General features: G+C 37.9%; 1 protein-coding gene across 7 annotated transcripts in view; it reads left to right on the top strand.

Moving 5' to 3' along the window:
• rapgef2b (Rap guanine nucleotide exchange factor 2b) overlaps positions 1-14,352 on the top strand; it is a 113,981-nt gene that overhangs the window by 37,828 nt on the left and 61,801 nt on the right. For 5 of the 7 annotated variants that reach the window (XM_086055300.1, XM_086055284.1, XM_086055318.1 and 2 more), the window contains exons 2-4: positions 3,320-3,390; positions 5,895-5,951; positions 11,464-11,547. In XM_086055300.1, the coding sequence (XP_085911426.1) occupies positions 3,320-3,390; positions 5,895-5,951; positions 11,464-11,547 (212 nt within the window). Of the gene's footprint in view, positions 1-3,319; positions 3,391-5,894; positions 5,952-11,463; positions 11,548-14,134; positions 14,309-14,352 lie in introns of those variants that run through there. The other 2 variants (XM_086055327.1, XM_086055336.1) reach the window with 2 other exon arrangements.

Below are 14,352 nucleotides of genomic sequence, written 5' to 3'. Positions count from 1 at the left end.
TCTATCTGCACCGTTTTGACAAGAAGTAACATGTTCCTATTTGTGACGGTCTTTTTGTAGTAGTTTTAAGGAAGTTTTCCTAAACATCCTGGCTGCATTCATGCATCCTCACCACAGCAAATATTTACAAGCATTTTTGTGGCAATTGTTTCGCTCTGACAGCTAAGATTAACACAAAAAAAAAGCAATGTTGGCAGTGGAAAAGCTGGTCTCCTTTACATTCTTTCCATACAACAAATCTCAAAACTATTGGAGAACTAAGCCATAATTGATGGTCTGACATTTCTGCTCCCTTTGCTTGCTTGAGGGCCGGTGGAGGCTCATTCATTGTCATGTAACTGGGTTAGGCTGCCATCTAGTGGACGCCATTATACGTCTCATGACATCCCCCTGGGATTCGGGATTAGTCAGGTTGACTAATATAAATTTAAATGCAAATTATCAAATTTTTTTGAGTCCAGGGACTCCATACAGCGGTGACATTTTTTCAATGTCAATTACACATAACTGTACTCCTGATGTCATTGGAATTTTGGCCAATTTCGGCGCAATAACAAAGTGACAACATAGTCTTTTTTAATTTTTTTATTTCTAATGTTATAAGGATAAAGTATGGCAAGAAAAAAATAGAAATAGCTAATTTCCCCATAGAGCTAATCAAGATTATGCTCACTTATCTTATCTAAGTCATAATCTTTCAAAGAAAATAGATTGGGCAAAAGGTCATTATCTTGCAAGAATAAAGTTGTATTTTTCCTTGATAATCACAATATTATGATATTGAAGTTAACGTTTAGCAAGGGATGAAAATCATCTAAATTTAAAAAACAATGTTATACTTGTAGTATCATGCCTTTTGTTTGGGAAATATTCCTTGATTCTGGAAAAAAGTGACCACATTCTCTGAAAAAGGTCTTTTGTTTTCCAAATAAATGATTTTAGTCCTGTATATTAACACAATTCACTTAATTCTGGAAAAAATGATTTTGAAGAGTTGATTAATCTATCCATTAATTGGTCAATTGATTCGGATAAAAAAAAAACGTTTAAATTTCTGTAACATCATAAAATTGGCAAAAATGTTTAGCATTGGTTTTCCAATATAAATGTTTTCTTTTGATTCAACTCAAAGATAATCAATCCACTTTGATGGAGGATTACATAAATCAGATATTTACTGTTGAGAATCTTAAATTCCTAGCATTTGAACAATTTGAAATTAAAGAAAAGATACCTAAATGATTCAGCAATTATCAAAAATAGTTATCGATTAATCTAATAATCAATTAGTTGTCGATTAAGTGTTACGCCTCAAAATAAATGTGCATATTGTTTTTGCAGACCCCAAAGTTACAACTCATTGAACTTCGGTCAGTCTGAGATCCTCGGATTAAGGACCAAATTTAGAAATCTTGCATGATTTTGCAGTCTTTAAGCACCCAGAAAGTTGCGGAAATAACACTTTGTATGCTGGAAATGTAACAAATTTAATTAAATTACATGATTAGCATGAAATCCACCCAAACAAATCACTTTATAGAGAAAATATAAGTTAAAATGTCTATTTTCAACCCCAAGTGTCTTTCATTATGGTCATCCCTAAGAGTGAAGTATCTGTCTGCCAGCAGAGGGCAGTAGCTGACTAAACTGCTGACTAGCAGGCTCCTGATGTGCTGCATTGTGGACATAAGGTTCATCTTAGTAGTGGCAATGTTGGGGAGTGTGTGATGCAAGCGAGCCCTCCGGAATGAAGGAATTTCTCACACTGTTGACTTCATGGCAGCCAAACCCATTTAGGCAGGACTTTACCTTTTGCCCTCTTTTGAAGAATATTACAACATCAAATGCTTCCAGAAGGATTGGATAACATTGCATCACATGGACACTGTCTGTGCGTTGCCTCTTTTGCACAGAGATTCTGCTAAAATAGCTGCAATGAGCCCCGACAGAACAATTCAGCCTTTATCCGCTTTAACCTTTTACACAAAACCCAGCACAGCAGGAAGATATATGCATAGGTCATGTATACAGTATGTATGACATATCAGTATGAAATCAATTTTACTTTAATTGAATTCAATCTGCAATAATCCATTCCACTTTTTTTTGTTACGTGTTAGTTTCTTTAGCCCGTATGTCACTGAGCAGTGCAGGTTTGCAAGTATGGCCGCACGTAGCGAATGTTGTTGTTTTTTTTGTCAGAGTTTGTTCAAGGTCGCAAAGATGTTCGCCAAAAGATTTAACAGTCGCAAACAGTTTTTCACGTCACAATTAAATGTTTAACATTTCTTGGCGACGAGAAAACCTGTTTGCGACCGTTAAAACTGCTGGCGAACGTCTGATGAACATCTTCACGACCGTTTGCGACACCGAACGAACGCTGACAAAACGACATTCGGGCGGTGCGCAAACAATCGCCAACCCTCTTCGCTTTCGTGGGATGTATCACTTCAACCCTCCCTTCGCACATTTACTACTTGCCTATTAGCGAGGGCTTTTGCCGGCATCTTGGGGCGGCTACAGAAAGAGCCCCAAAATGTGAATTGGTGAATTTTTCCATGAATAGCTCAGTATACATTCCACAAGAGGGCTAAAAATTATTTATGAATCGGGAATTGCGAATAAAAAAAATTAAATAAATTCCAATTGTTTTATTCGACAAACGGTAAAGGGGCAAAAACAGAACATTCATACAGGAGCTGCCGATAGCCGCAACTCAGGCTGAGTCATTCAACACGCAGACTCGATTTACCATCGTTAATCGATGGGGCGATTCGTAGAATCCTTGATTCTAAAAATATTCAATAACTGCAGCCCTAGTTCACTGTACAGCCCAGTAACTACCACTATTGCCACACATATGCACACACACACACACACACACACACACTGTGGCCCAGTGTTGATCAACACACAGTGGAGTGTTTCACCTCTTATTTGGATCCAATCCCAAAACCCCCCACCAGAACTCACTGGTTCACTTTATAAAGACATTGAATGGGGAGTTTATACGCAACCCCCAAACACACACACACACACACACACACACACACGCACACACTATGATATAGTGTTCACCATACAGTTCCTTCACTTGTAAATGTTACTATGAGTCAGCGGCTTGTTGAGTTAGTAGCCGCCTGAATGTGCTTTTGTCCACATGGGGGTGCTCGAGAAGTGCTTCGTCATGCTGAGTTTCTCTCAGCAAATCAAATCATGCCAAGCAAATCTCATCTCAAACCTTTATTTTCAATTGTAGGTGACATCTTCACATGCTTACATGTCCAGTGATAATGTGAATTTTCTGTGTTTTCCTTAGGACCTGGAGATCGTCTACTCCTACCTCCATGGCATGGAGGCCTTGTCCAATCTGCGGGAGCACCAGCTCAGGTTGGCATTACATTTCACTGCTCTGAATTCCAAATTGTCACATGAATTGTATTAATTTTTTCAAATAAAAAAAACAGATCTACGTACCTATGAAGGGTATAGGTTGATCAGTTACATCTTGCAAATATTATAAATGTTTTATTTTAAGCAATTAATTGTATACAAAATAAAGCGCGGACATTTTTTGAACATGGCACAAGTTTCACTTTGATATAAGACTTTTGAGTGGAACAACTGGTCATTACTAACATTTTGCAGTAACAATCATGTTTTTCAAAGAGTCCTGCTACACATATTGCTTAAATGTAGCCTGTAACGATTTTTAGGAAAAAATTGTATTGGGATTTTTCTGACAGATTCGATTTGATTTGCGATTTTCTTGAAATCAAGCTTCAGTGCAATAGTCACAATGTACCACCCTAACGCGGTTCTAGCCAGACTTATGTGAAGAGTCTACTGTACACTTAAGCACTTATTTTGGGCCTTTCACGACTCTCCATTTCACTTTAGTGATTAGTAAGCTTAGCGACTCCTTGTTCGCCCCCTCGAAAATGCTACTTGTTAGTAAGGTCGTTTATTTGTCACCACGGAGGAGAGGATCCGCAGCAGCAGCTCGTTGCTGCTGCTTTGCACCGAAATACGTATAGTATAAAGTCAATGCTGCTGCGGTGCAAGCTAGTTTAGCGCCTAGCATTCAAGCAGCCGCGGAAAAAATGACAGGTGACAGTGTGACGTAGACGTTTTTTTTTTTTTAAACCAGTTCGGCGCTGGTTAGTGTGACCTGCTCACAGTAGCATGGCGCTGATGGTGAGCGTGGGAGTTAAGTGCCCTTTAAAAAAAAAAAAAGCAGCTTTGACGATCTCAAAATCGTGTTGTCTGAGATTGCGATTTCGTTCCCAAAACGATAATTCGTTAGCCCTACACTAAGGGATTCTATGTAAAAGCAGTACCTTCAATGGAGGAGGAGGAGGAGGAGGAGGAGGAGGAGGAGGAGAAGGAGAAGAAGAAGAAGCACATAAGTGTTTTTCACAGGACAGCAACAATGTATAATATAAATCGCAGGACCATCTAAATGAAGAAAAAAAAGTGGGACGTATAGTCCGAAACTTTACAGTAACTATCAAAATACCCTTGTGGGAAGTAAACGTGACTTTCCCAGCAGCCGGTGCGTTGCCAGCATGCCTCGTGTGTGTGCATACATGTGGATTATCCCGTTGAGGGAACAATGTAAAGTACATGACCTGTGAGCTGGAACATTCCACGCACTAAATGACCCCTTCCCACCACTCACTTTCCAGTCAGACACCACACAAACCAAAGGATTATGTTAAAGATCTTGTTTTTGTGTGTTGTTTTTTTTCCACCACCCACTGGCGTGTTTTTGTTTGCACGTGCCCCTCGGCTGTGTTTTGATGTGCTACTATAGGTTGCAGCACAGTCTGCGTTGTTGCAGAGTCCTTTCTGGAGGCTACACAGGGTGGGGCGGGGCGGGGCGGGTTGTGTTATGGGGTCGGGGGTCCTGATGCAGATGACATTCTTGGGACACGTGGTGGGCGGAGGGGGTTGGGGGACCTTTTGGATGACTAAATATGGGAATTCATTATCCCGTAGGAACAGCAGTTACAATGAATCAAAGTTATTATGTGAAACAATTGCTTTTAATTAAACATGTTCATGACTAAGGAAAGCCATTTCTGTCGAAATTGCATGTGAATGCGCAAAAGCTGATGCTGAGCGGAAAGGCCGGAGAATTGGGTGAAATGCAGGAAAATGTACTACCGTATTTTACGGCTGCACAATATACTGAAAAAAATGTTGTGATGGCGATAATGGCCCATATGGCAAAGACATGCAATAACTTTCTGATGGAATTGTATGCTTTCATCTGAATTCGACCAGTCTGATGCAAACTTAAATGCGCACTTGCTTATTCTGCTGCATGGAAAAAAATGTACTTTTTTCATTAAAAAAAGTAAAAATGTCATTTCTTTCGGTACACGTCCAATATCGCAATAATATCAATATTACTATAGTCAACATCCATATCGCATGGTTTTCCAAATCGTGCAGCCCTATCGTATTTTACGGACCATTAGGCGTGATCAATCAATCAATGAACGGCTCTATTTCATACAATTCAAGTGTAATTTTACAGTGATCACTTTTTCCAAATTTATTAATTTAAGATTTGCGTTTTTCCTTTTCTACTGAATGCCGTCACTCCCCTCCATGACCCGAAACAATATGTACCCATTTGAAAAGCCCCAAAACCGTCCGGAATATTTGTAGTATGAAAGAAAATCTTTGGTTTGTGGCTCTTGAAGTGTTTTCGGCGTGACTTCCAACTGTTTTATTTCTTGTGCAATGCTAGTCAAATAATAAGAGTTTAATGATGCGGTAGAGCTGGAGGCGACCTGAAATGAGGTTGAGGCGGCCACGTCTATGTTTTCTATGCAGGAAAAATCCTGAGTAATAAATGTTGAAATCATGTTTTGGCCCTGCAGGATCATGTGCGAGACGGTGCGCTACGAGAGACATGAAGCCAACGAAGTGCTCTACTAGTAAGTACAAACTTGACTATGATACTGTGATGATGTTTGAAAGGATACTGATAATGTGACACCTTTATGGGGGTGTATTTGGTGTTCTGTGTACATCGCTTTGACGCGTGAGCCATTTGCGGCCAGGCATGATTTAATAAGCACAAGTATAAAAATGGTTACGCGCATCTCCTGTCCGGCTGCGTATCACTGATGAAAGCAGACTTCCACTTTTGCTCTGTGTTGAAAATGTTTGGGACGTTGCAAACTTTCACTTTTGCTCTGTGTTGAAAATGTTTGGGACGTTGCAAACTTTCACTTTTGCTCTGTGTTGAAAATATTTGGCACGTTGCAATGCCTTCGGATTAAAAAGTGAAAGGAAAATGCATCTTCAGTTTATACTGCAGGCCAAAGCAACAAAAAAAAGATGGCAGGATATTTCTATTTTGATGATTTTGAGTCAGCATAGTTTTATTAATTTTTCTTATTTTGGTAGGTTTTTAGTTTATGAATATTCTTTGTAATCCAAAAATTGTTTCCATTATGTTTTAAATTTAATGGAATATACTTTTAATTTACATATCTATTGTCAATTTCTCGATAAAGTTTTGTTTACTACTTGATTTTATGTATGTTTTTTTGTTTATTTTTTGGGGGATATTTTATTTCATTCATTTTCATGTATTTTTAAGTGAGTTTTATTTATTTTCAATTCAATGATATTAGATTTATTTATGAATAGTTCATCTGTTTTTAAACCTTTACTTAATTTTACAATTTATTATATTGTTATTATTTAATTCATACAGTACCAGACCTTTTCAGACACCTTGTGAAATGACATATACATATATCATTGGGATAGAATGAGTTAATATACCGGCATATATTTTTGTTGCGTTTTCTCTTTTTGTATTTCCATGTATTTTCTATTATTGCTTAAATGTTTCTAATTAGTTTTATTGTATTTTATTTAATTTATTAATTCTCATTCACTTGGATTTAAATCTATTTTGGTATTATTGTATTCGGGTAATATTTTTAATTCATCTACGTTTTTGTATTTTCATATAATTTTCATCATTTAAAAATGTTTTTTTTACCTTATTAATAAAAGCCTTTTGATAATTACTATGTTACTGTAAATTTTGTGGTGGCGTCAGTTAGCGTCTATGTCACCCTGCTGCAACCCACCTGATTCAAATGATCAGGATGTGTGGATCAATGAGTGTGTTGCAGCAGGGAGAGATGGGAAAACAGGCAGGACACCGGCCCTCGGGGACTGGAATTGCCCACCCCTGTGTTAGAATAATGATTGTGTTGTGCATTTCAGCAGTATGCGTAATTCTTTTTATCCTATTACTGTACATAATACGCTGCAATAACCTTCGCGCGGTAATGTTCTTGATAAAATGTAAAAAATAGGGAAATTCAGACAAATCATTATGGAAGGGAAGTTCTGAAGGTTAGCAGCTCTGTGTCGCACTGTGGGGTCTTTATTTAGTCTGATTTTTCATACAGATCACATAACGTTGAATGGCACGCACATATGACCCAGTTAACAAACCCCATAGTACCCTCGCGGTATCTACATCATAGAAAGGCAGAAGGATAGTTGTTGGAAAAGTGCTCATTTTTCCACACACACATCCACTCAGACACACACTTATACAATCCGAAGCTTATGAGAAAGTGCCTATACAGCGAAAAAGCCTGAACCCTGCAGGATTTAGCGGCCGCAGATTACAGTGCTCTTGTAGATAAGAGGCTGACCTGACATTTTTACTCGAGGTTGCTATCTTCTGATCAGCCTTTTAACCTCTTCAGTGTCGCCATTTACAAGTACACTAGCTGGCAGCCGTCGCTTGTGTTACTTGCTTCTTGGTTGTTTTGCAAGTTTAGTTGGAGGTAGTGATGGAACAGCAGGGTGTCAAGAAATCCTTAAAATGTCTTAAATTCGATTTTTTTTTTTTTGTTGCCATAATGAAAGTGTTAATTATGTTCAAACAGGACCTTTAACATTCAATTCCGCCCTTGAAAGGTGTTTAAAAAATGACTACTATGACCACTAATCAGCAGTGGACATAATAACAACTATACTACAATCAATAAAAATTCTTTAAAAAATATTTTTGCATTGTACTTATCAAAGTGGCCTTAAAAAAGCCCAACAGTTGAATTCTTTATATACCTCTGCGGGGTAACACGGAATGAACAGTAGCACATAATCAAGGGGTAGATAGATGGGCATGTGGCTAAATTTCCTTCATCATTTTATCATTCAGTTCATTTGAATCCTGTAATTTTTTTTTTTTTAGAAAAGATTATGCAGAATCTATTTTTTCTATTAATTATTTTTTATTATGAATTATTTTAATTAATTTTTAAAGGCTATAATGATACATTCAGTTTTCAGATTCAATACACTTTTGATGCACTTTGCTGAACAGAAGACAAAATATTGATGGTATACTTTTCTAGTAGAACAAAAAGAATGCAAACTATTTTTACAGTTGCAAAAAAAGAACAGTGTGCCATACATTTCCAAACGGAAGACGAATAGAAAGTTTGAAGCAGTTTTGCTTTATTTTGTATGTCGTTTTAGACTTTCATTTATTAGTAATTACATATTTACATTTTTTTTATGTTTCTGTTTCGAAAGTCGTTAAGCATTTCCCCATTTATACACACAAAAAAGAAACATATTGTTTTGCATCGTTTTGTTCCGTTACTGTACCCAATGTGAACCTGACCATCACCGTAACACCAAAGTACGTACCAAATGAGGATTTAATAAAGTTGTGCCTTTGCGGACGTCTGTGTGGATACAGACCTCAGCTGCCGCCATTTTGTTAACTCTTCAAACTGTGAAAGGAATAGGGAAAAAGTAGCTAGAGTGCATTCAAAGTGCTTCCAAACAAACATCACTCACTAGACTTTTCTTTTTGTTAATGCTGTCGAACACTCAAAAGTTAGTTTGACGATAGCGTTGCCACGCAGAGACTCCCCGTGTGCGTCGAAAACAAACTTTTACCTTGTTATATTTTTAGCGTTGGGTTTGCATCGGACGCCGGAACGATCCTGTCAAACGTCTCAACCATCTTGTCAGTCTAAACAAAATACAAACAGATGTCAGTGTTGACGCTTTGTTTACTTAGTAGCTTTTTTTCATAGCTATGAAATGCTGTGTAGTGCATTTGCTTGCTAAAAAAGAGGCTAAATTATGGCTAATTGGTAAGACAAAATACTGTTTTTGCACTTTCCTAAAAAGACAAACTACTAACATTGACAGCATTGTAAAAAGACGAAAAACTATTGATGTTATGCTTTCCAAAAAAGAAAAACTATTGTTTTCATACTTTCCCAAAAAGAAAAGAAACTACTGATGTCACACTTGCCTTAAAAGACAAAATATTGACATTATGCTAAAAAAAAAAAAAAAAAAAAAGACAAAACCTATTGTTGAACCTCACATCACAAAAAATAAAAACAAAAATGTTTTTTTTTTTTTTTTTTAGTGGTGAAATGTTTGTGACTGGAGAAGCACTCCTGTTGCCAAGCACGCAATGAACAATCGTGTCAGTTAAAAGAAAGCTGAGCATCCCCGGCCGACATTCCGCATTTGGCCGCCTCTTCCCGTACACGTGGCCCAATTCAGTCAAGCTGTCGCCGTGTTCGCTTATGACAATTGCTTTCAATACAACATGTTTGAGAAGTGCATGTCAGTTAGCAAACTTCACAACCGTGTACCAGCATCATGGAACACCTTTCCACACAGGTGGCATCCCATTACGGATCCGATGGCAGGCAGAAAGTCTCCTACTTAGTGCTTCACTGAACGATTTTTGAAAAAATGAATTTTTTCTAAATTCGTTTTTTTCCCCTTGCATTTGTGTTGTATTAATCTGATGTTTTGATATTCTTTCCGTACAAAAATTCTAACATGTTCTTTGTTCAACAAATATGATTTTTTTTTTTTCAAATACTTGGTATATTGTCATATTTTGTAATATCCAAATATGACAATGATGTTTTTCCTGCTTTTGTAATTTTTCAGTTTTTGTTATGTCTTGTATGTTTCAAAATATTTCTCCATTTTATTTTTCTGTTTGTGGAGTTTTTGCCTGACATTTTTGTATTCTTGCCATACGTGTGCATAGGTATTTTTCACGAAAATGTGTGCATTTTCTAATATGTTGTGTAAGCTCATAGTATGTATTTTTTTCCACAAATTCAGATTTTTTTTTTCCCGTTGGTGAATTTTTTTCATTTTTTTTTTTCATTTTTTTTTTCAAAACTTTTTTTTCTATCTGTGTATTCTTCCCCTATTTTTTCAATTTAATTTTGACCTGTATGCTTGTATTTTTCTAATACTTCAACTTATTATTTCAATCATTTTTCGGTAGTGACATTTTGCAGTATATCAAAAGGTTGAGTTTTTTTCCATTTTGTGCGATTTATTTTTTTTTTCCAATTCTAATATTGGCATATTTTTGCCTAATGTTCAAAATGTCTATTTTTATATATGTTTTGCCCACTTTCACTTGGTTCTGCAAAGTTTCCCATTGTTTTGGATTGTGGTCGATGGAATGAGGCTTTGTAAAAGGCACAAAGAAATCTTTCCCATGCAAATTCCTTATCACACTTTGCACACACTCTTCCATTGACGCAGTCCAAGTTGCTTTTATTGGGTGTCTTCCTAATAATAATGTAGTTGTTCACCGCAGGAGCTGCTTTTGAACTGGAAAAGTCTGGAGATTAACTTGTCAAAATGTTCCCGCTGGGCGAGTGTGTGTGCATTTGTTTGGCAATTATCTCCAAAACGCTGCGCCAGCCAACAGTGGCGTCGGCGGCGTCATCATGCCGGGTCACCGCGAGTTTACTCTCGTCTGTGTTTCCTCGTCTCCTCGGGCGCTGTAATGGATGTGGGCGGATGCTGATGCGCTCGGCGGTTCATTCACAGTTCTCCCGTCTGCACTCCGTGACACTGTTTTCACCTACTTATTTAAAAATTCACCCCTTCGTGTTACTAGCTCAAATATGAATTATAATTACTTGCTATCTTAGTGTCTCAAGAGGATTGATTTCCAATGGAGAACGAGACATGAATCGTAGAAAACGACAAAGAGCATGTCACTAATCAGCAACCTAATCGAATCGTTCCACTGTCAAATCGAATCATATTGAATTGTCTTTTGTGGAGAGACGCACACCCCTACAAGTATTTTTTCCCTAACATTTTGCCGGTTTTATATTGTTTTTTCAGATTTCCCTTCACAATAATGTTCTACTGTTCTACTTTTTTGCATCTGATATTTTGTATATTTTTCCTACGTGTTTTTCCGTTTCAGTATTTTTCTATTTTTTAGTTCATTAAATGTTCTCTTTTTTTCATTAATTAAATTTTCATCCATTGTATTGAAATGTGGTCAATGCAAGTGAATATGTATATATTTGGTCCTTTGTGTCTAAATTTGCTCTAATCATCTGTTTTTGTTATGTCTTTTTTTTTTTTTTAAATCTCTTCTCGCAGCCCTGATGACATTGGAAGCTGCTGGTACATCCTTTTGTCAGGTTCCGTGTTCATCAAGGAGTCCATGTTCTTGCCCAGAAGCAGGTAGGTTGTTCATCATTTTGTTTGGGGGGCCTCAGTGAGTGTTTCTTTTAAAGTGGTTGTCTTTTCTGATTAGCCCCGTAGCTTTGTTGGGGAAAAAGAGTTGCTTTTATTGAACCAACCAATGTGGGTAATCTTTTTTTGCTGCATTGCGTAACATACAAAAGAATATCCGGGCGGTTGGGTCGCGGTGCCGTGAGAGGCCGGTCATTCTCTAGATTCATATGCTCGTGTGGGGGTGGGGTTTGAAAGAGGAAGAACTTTGAATGATGACCTTTTAACTTTACCATTAAGGTGGATATAATAAGATAATATATATATATATATATATATATATATATATATATATATATATATATATATATACTGAGATATGTAAAGAATCATCTTTTATTGGAGGGATATATCTTAGAAAGAAATGTCACATTTACAGAACTGATAAGTTCATTCAAATGTATGTAAAACGACAACAAAGTCATTGCAACATACCCTCTCTAACTGAGCTGTACCATATCAAATCGTAATCCCTCAGTCAAACTGAATCGATTCATTCCACTTTCAAATCGAACCGTCCTTGAATCGTTTCGCACCCGCATATCAAAAACTGTATCGAATTGTCTTTTGAGGAGAGATGCACACCCCTAAATAACAAGCTAAAGAGGTGGCGTGAGGGACAAAGTGGAATTTCAAGTGTATAATATCTGCAAAAAGCCATTTTTTACAGTGATACCCGAAGGCAGTTCAACATTCTTGACATGAAAATCACGTTTTACTAATAACTACGGTAAGAAGTATAAGCACAGACTTTTTAAGTTTTAGCCAAAATTGCAGACTTAACTGGAATCCCCCGCCTCTGACAATTCTGGAAAAAAAATTGGTATGCCTCCACTAGGGAACGCGATGGCGCATTAGAGTTGAAATCGTTTTTTGACTTGAGATACCGAAAAGGAGTACAGCGAAACGTCTTTTTGGAGCTTAGTTTTAACGGCAATGTGGCGTTGGGTTTCAGATGAGTTTCTTCTTCATCCTCCTTCAATCAGCGCTTCTCGGCGGAACCGGCCGACAGTGAATGACTCATTAAGCAAAGAAGTTTGTTTATCCCAAAGGCTAGCGCGACATCAAACGTAACCCAGATAAGCCTAGCCTGACAAGTGGGCGACACACATTCACAACGCGATTACGCATGTGCTACACTAACAGAGGGACGATTGTCATATTTTCAAATGAACATAACTTATTACAAAAGTAATGTCAAGGCTTATTTATACTCCGATACGGTACGCTAAATATCATGGCTCTGCGGTTTGGTTAGACATTTCTTTTTAAGAAATTGTGGCACCAGTAATTTCTTTATTTATAAAAGTGCAACATCAATAGTTTGTCTTCTTTTTAGGATACTGCAACATCAGTAGTTTGTTTTCTTTCTTAAAAAAAAAAAAGTGTAAAATCAGTCATTTGTCTTCTTTTTGGAAAGTACAACATCAGTAGTGTGACTGCTTTTTGGGAAAGGCAACAGTTACAGCCTCCGATAGCGCTTGCATAAAAATATGTAAACTTTTCCAAACACATCACACAGTAACTACTACAGTAGTTAAAAGTTTTGACAATCAAAGTTCTTACAGCCTCTTCCGTCTTGATTTTTATTAGAAGTCGAAAAGAAGTAGAGGTGATGAAAAGCATTCCACTCATTCTCAATCTGGTTTCACTTCCTACATTTATTGACTTTTAACACCACTATCAGCTGGCTAGCGCTGGTCTGGTCTTTCATAGAAAATACATCACTTCCTGTCTTTGCGAGTAAAAGCGAATCAGCAGTGTGATGGGAAGTCAGCCAAGGAATGTTACGCCATGACCTGCTGCGGTAAAGGTTAGCATAGTTTACACTGGTTCTTGTCAGTCGCGGCAACCCCGGAAAATTAAAAAAAAATTGTTTTTTTTTTTTTTTTTTTTTTTTTTTTACTTCTCTCATTGCCCAATCTTACTCATTTGCATTTCAGCAAATTCACTTTTTAAGTGTAGGCACCCAAATTGTTGGCATATAGGGTTGTGCCACCTGTGCCAGGATGCTGCACCTAACTTTTCAGTAACATAGTGAGTGACACGTCAAGTCTTGGTCACGTTGACTTGATTAAATATATGTTGGCCTGACACAGACATTGTTTTGACAAATATGACTGTAATTGACAGAACTTTTTAGCCACATAGTGAAGTGTGAGAGTGCATTTATCATGTTGACATTTTGACAACTTCAACGTGGAGGGGTGTCTTCAAAAGCTTCGGGAAAGGCTGTTACTTCACAAGGCATCATTATTCCGGTTGATAGACTGTTTTTACAACATCGTATTCATGATTAACTTCTGCGGAATAGCGGGAGAATTCCTACTCGCATACCTCCCTCCCCCACCCTCCCTTCACATATTACACACTCCACCCTCCTGACTCCCTCATAGCAGGAAGTGAGTCGTACGCTGGAATGCCGGCTGCGTAGCGCATTACAAGGGATAAGGGGGGGGGGGGGTGGTGGCGTAAAGTGGGCCGAGCCATTGGACGGGGCTGGTCCATCAGACACACACTCTCATTCTCACAGTAGTGGTGACGGGGTGCGCGCAGTGGGATATACGCCGCAATCTCAAGACCTGGAACATGCCCGCGGGACTTAACTGAGGGACTAACCTTGCGGGATATTTCCGGAGGAGGAGGAAGGAGGATCGTCTAATCTTATCAGGTGGCGGCGTCGCTCCAGCAGCAGAGTGGTGGCGGGTGGGTAAGCGTCAATTAACTCAGCGTTCCATGGAAAAAGTGGCTTGT

This window comes from Filicampus tigris, chromosome 2 (assembly GCF_054856515.1).
Source record: "Filicampus tigris isolate MCC_2025a chromosome 2, RoL_Ftig_1.0, whole genome shotgun sequence".
Lineage (NCBI taxonomy): Eukaryota > Metazoa > Chordata > Actinopteri > Syngnathiformes > Syngnathidae > Filicampus > Filicampus tigris.
Note: the sequence above shows the minus strand (reverse complement) of the source record. Positions and strands in the feature narration are given on the sequence as shown.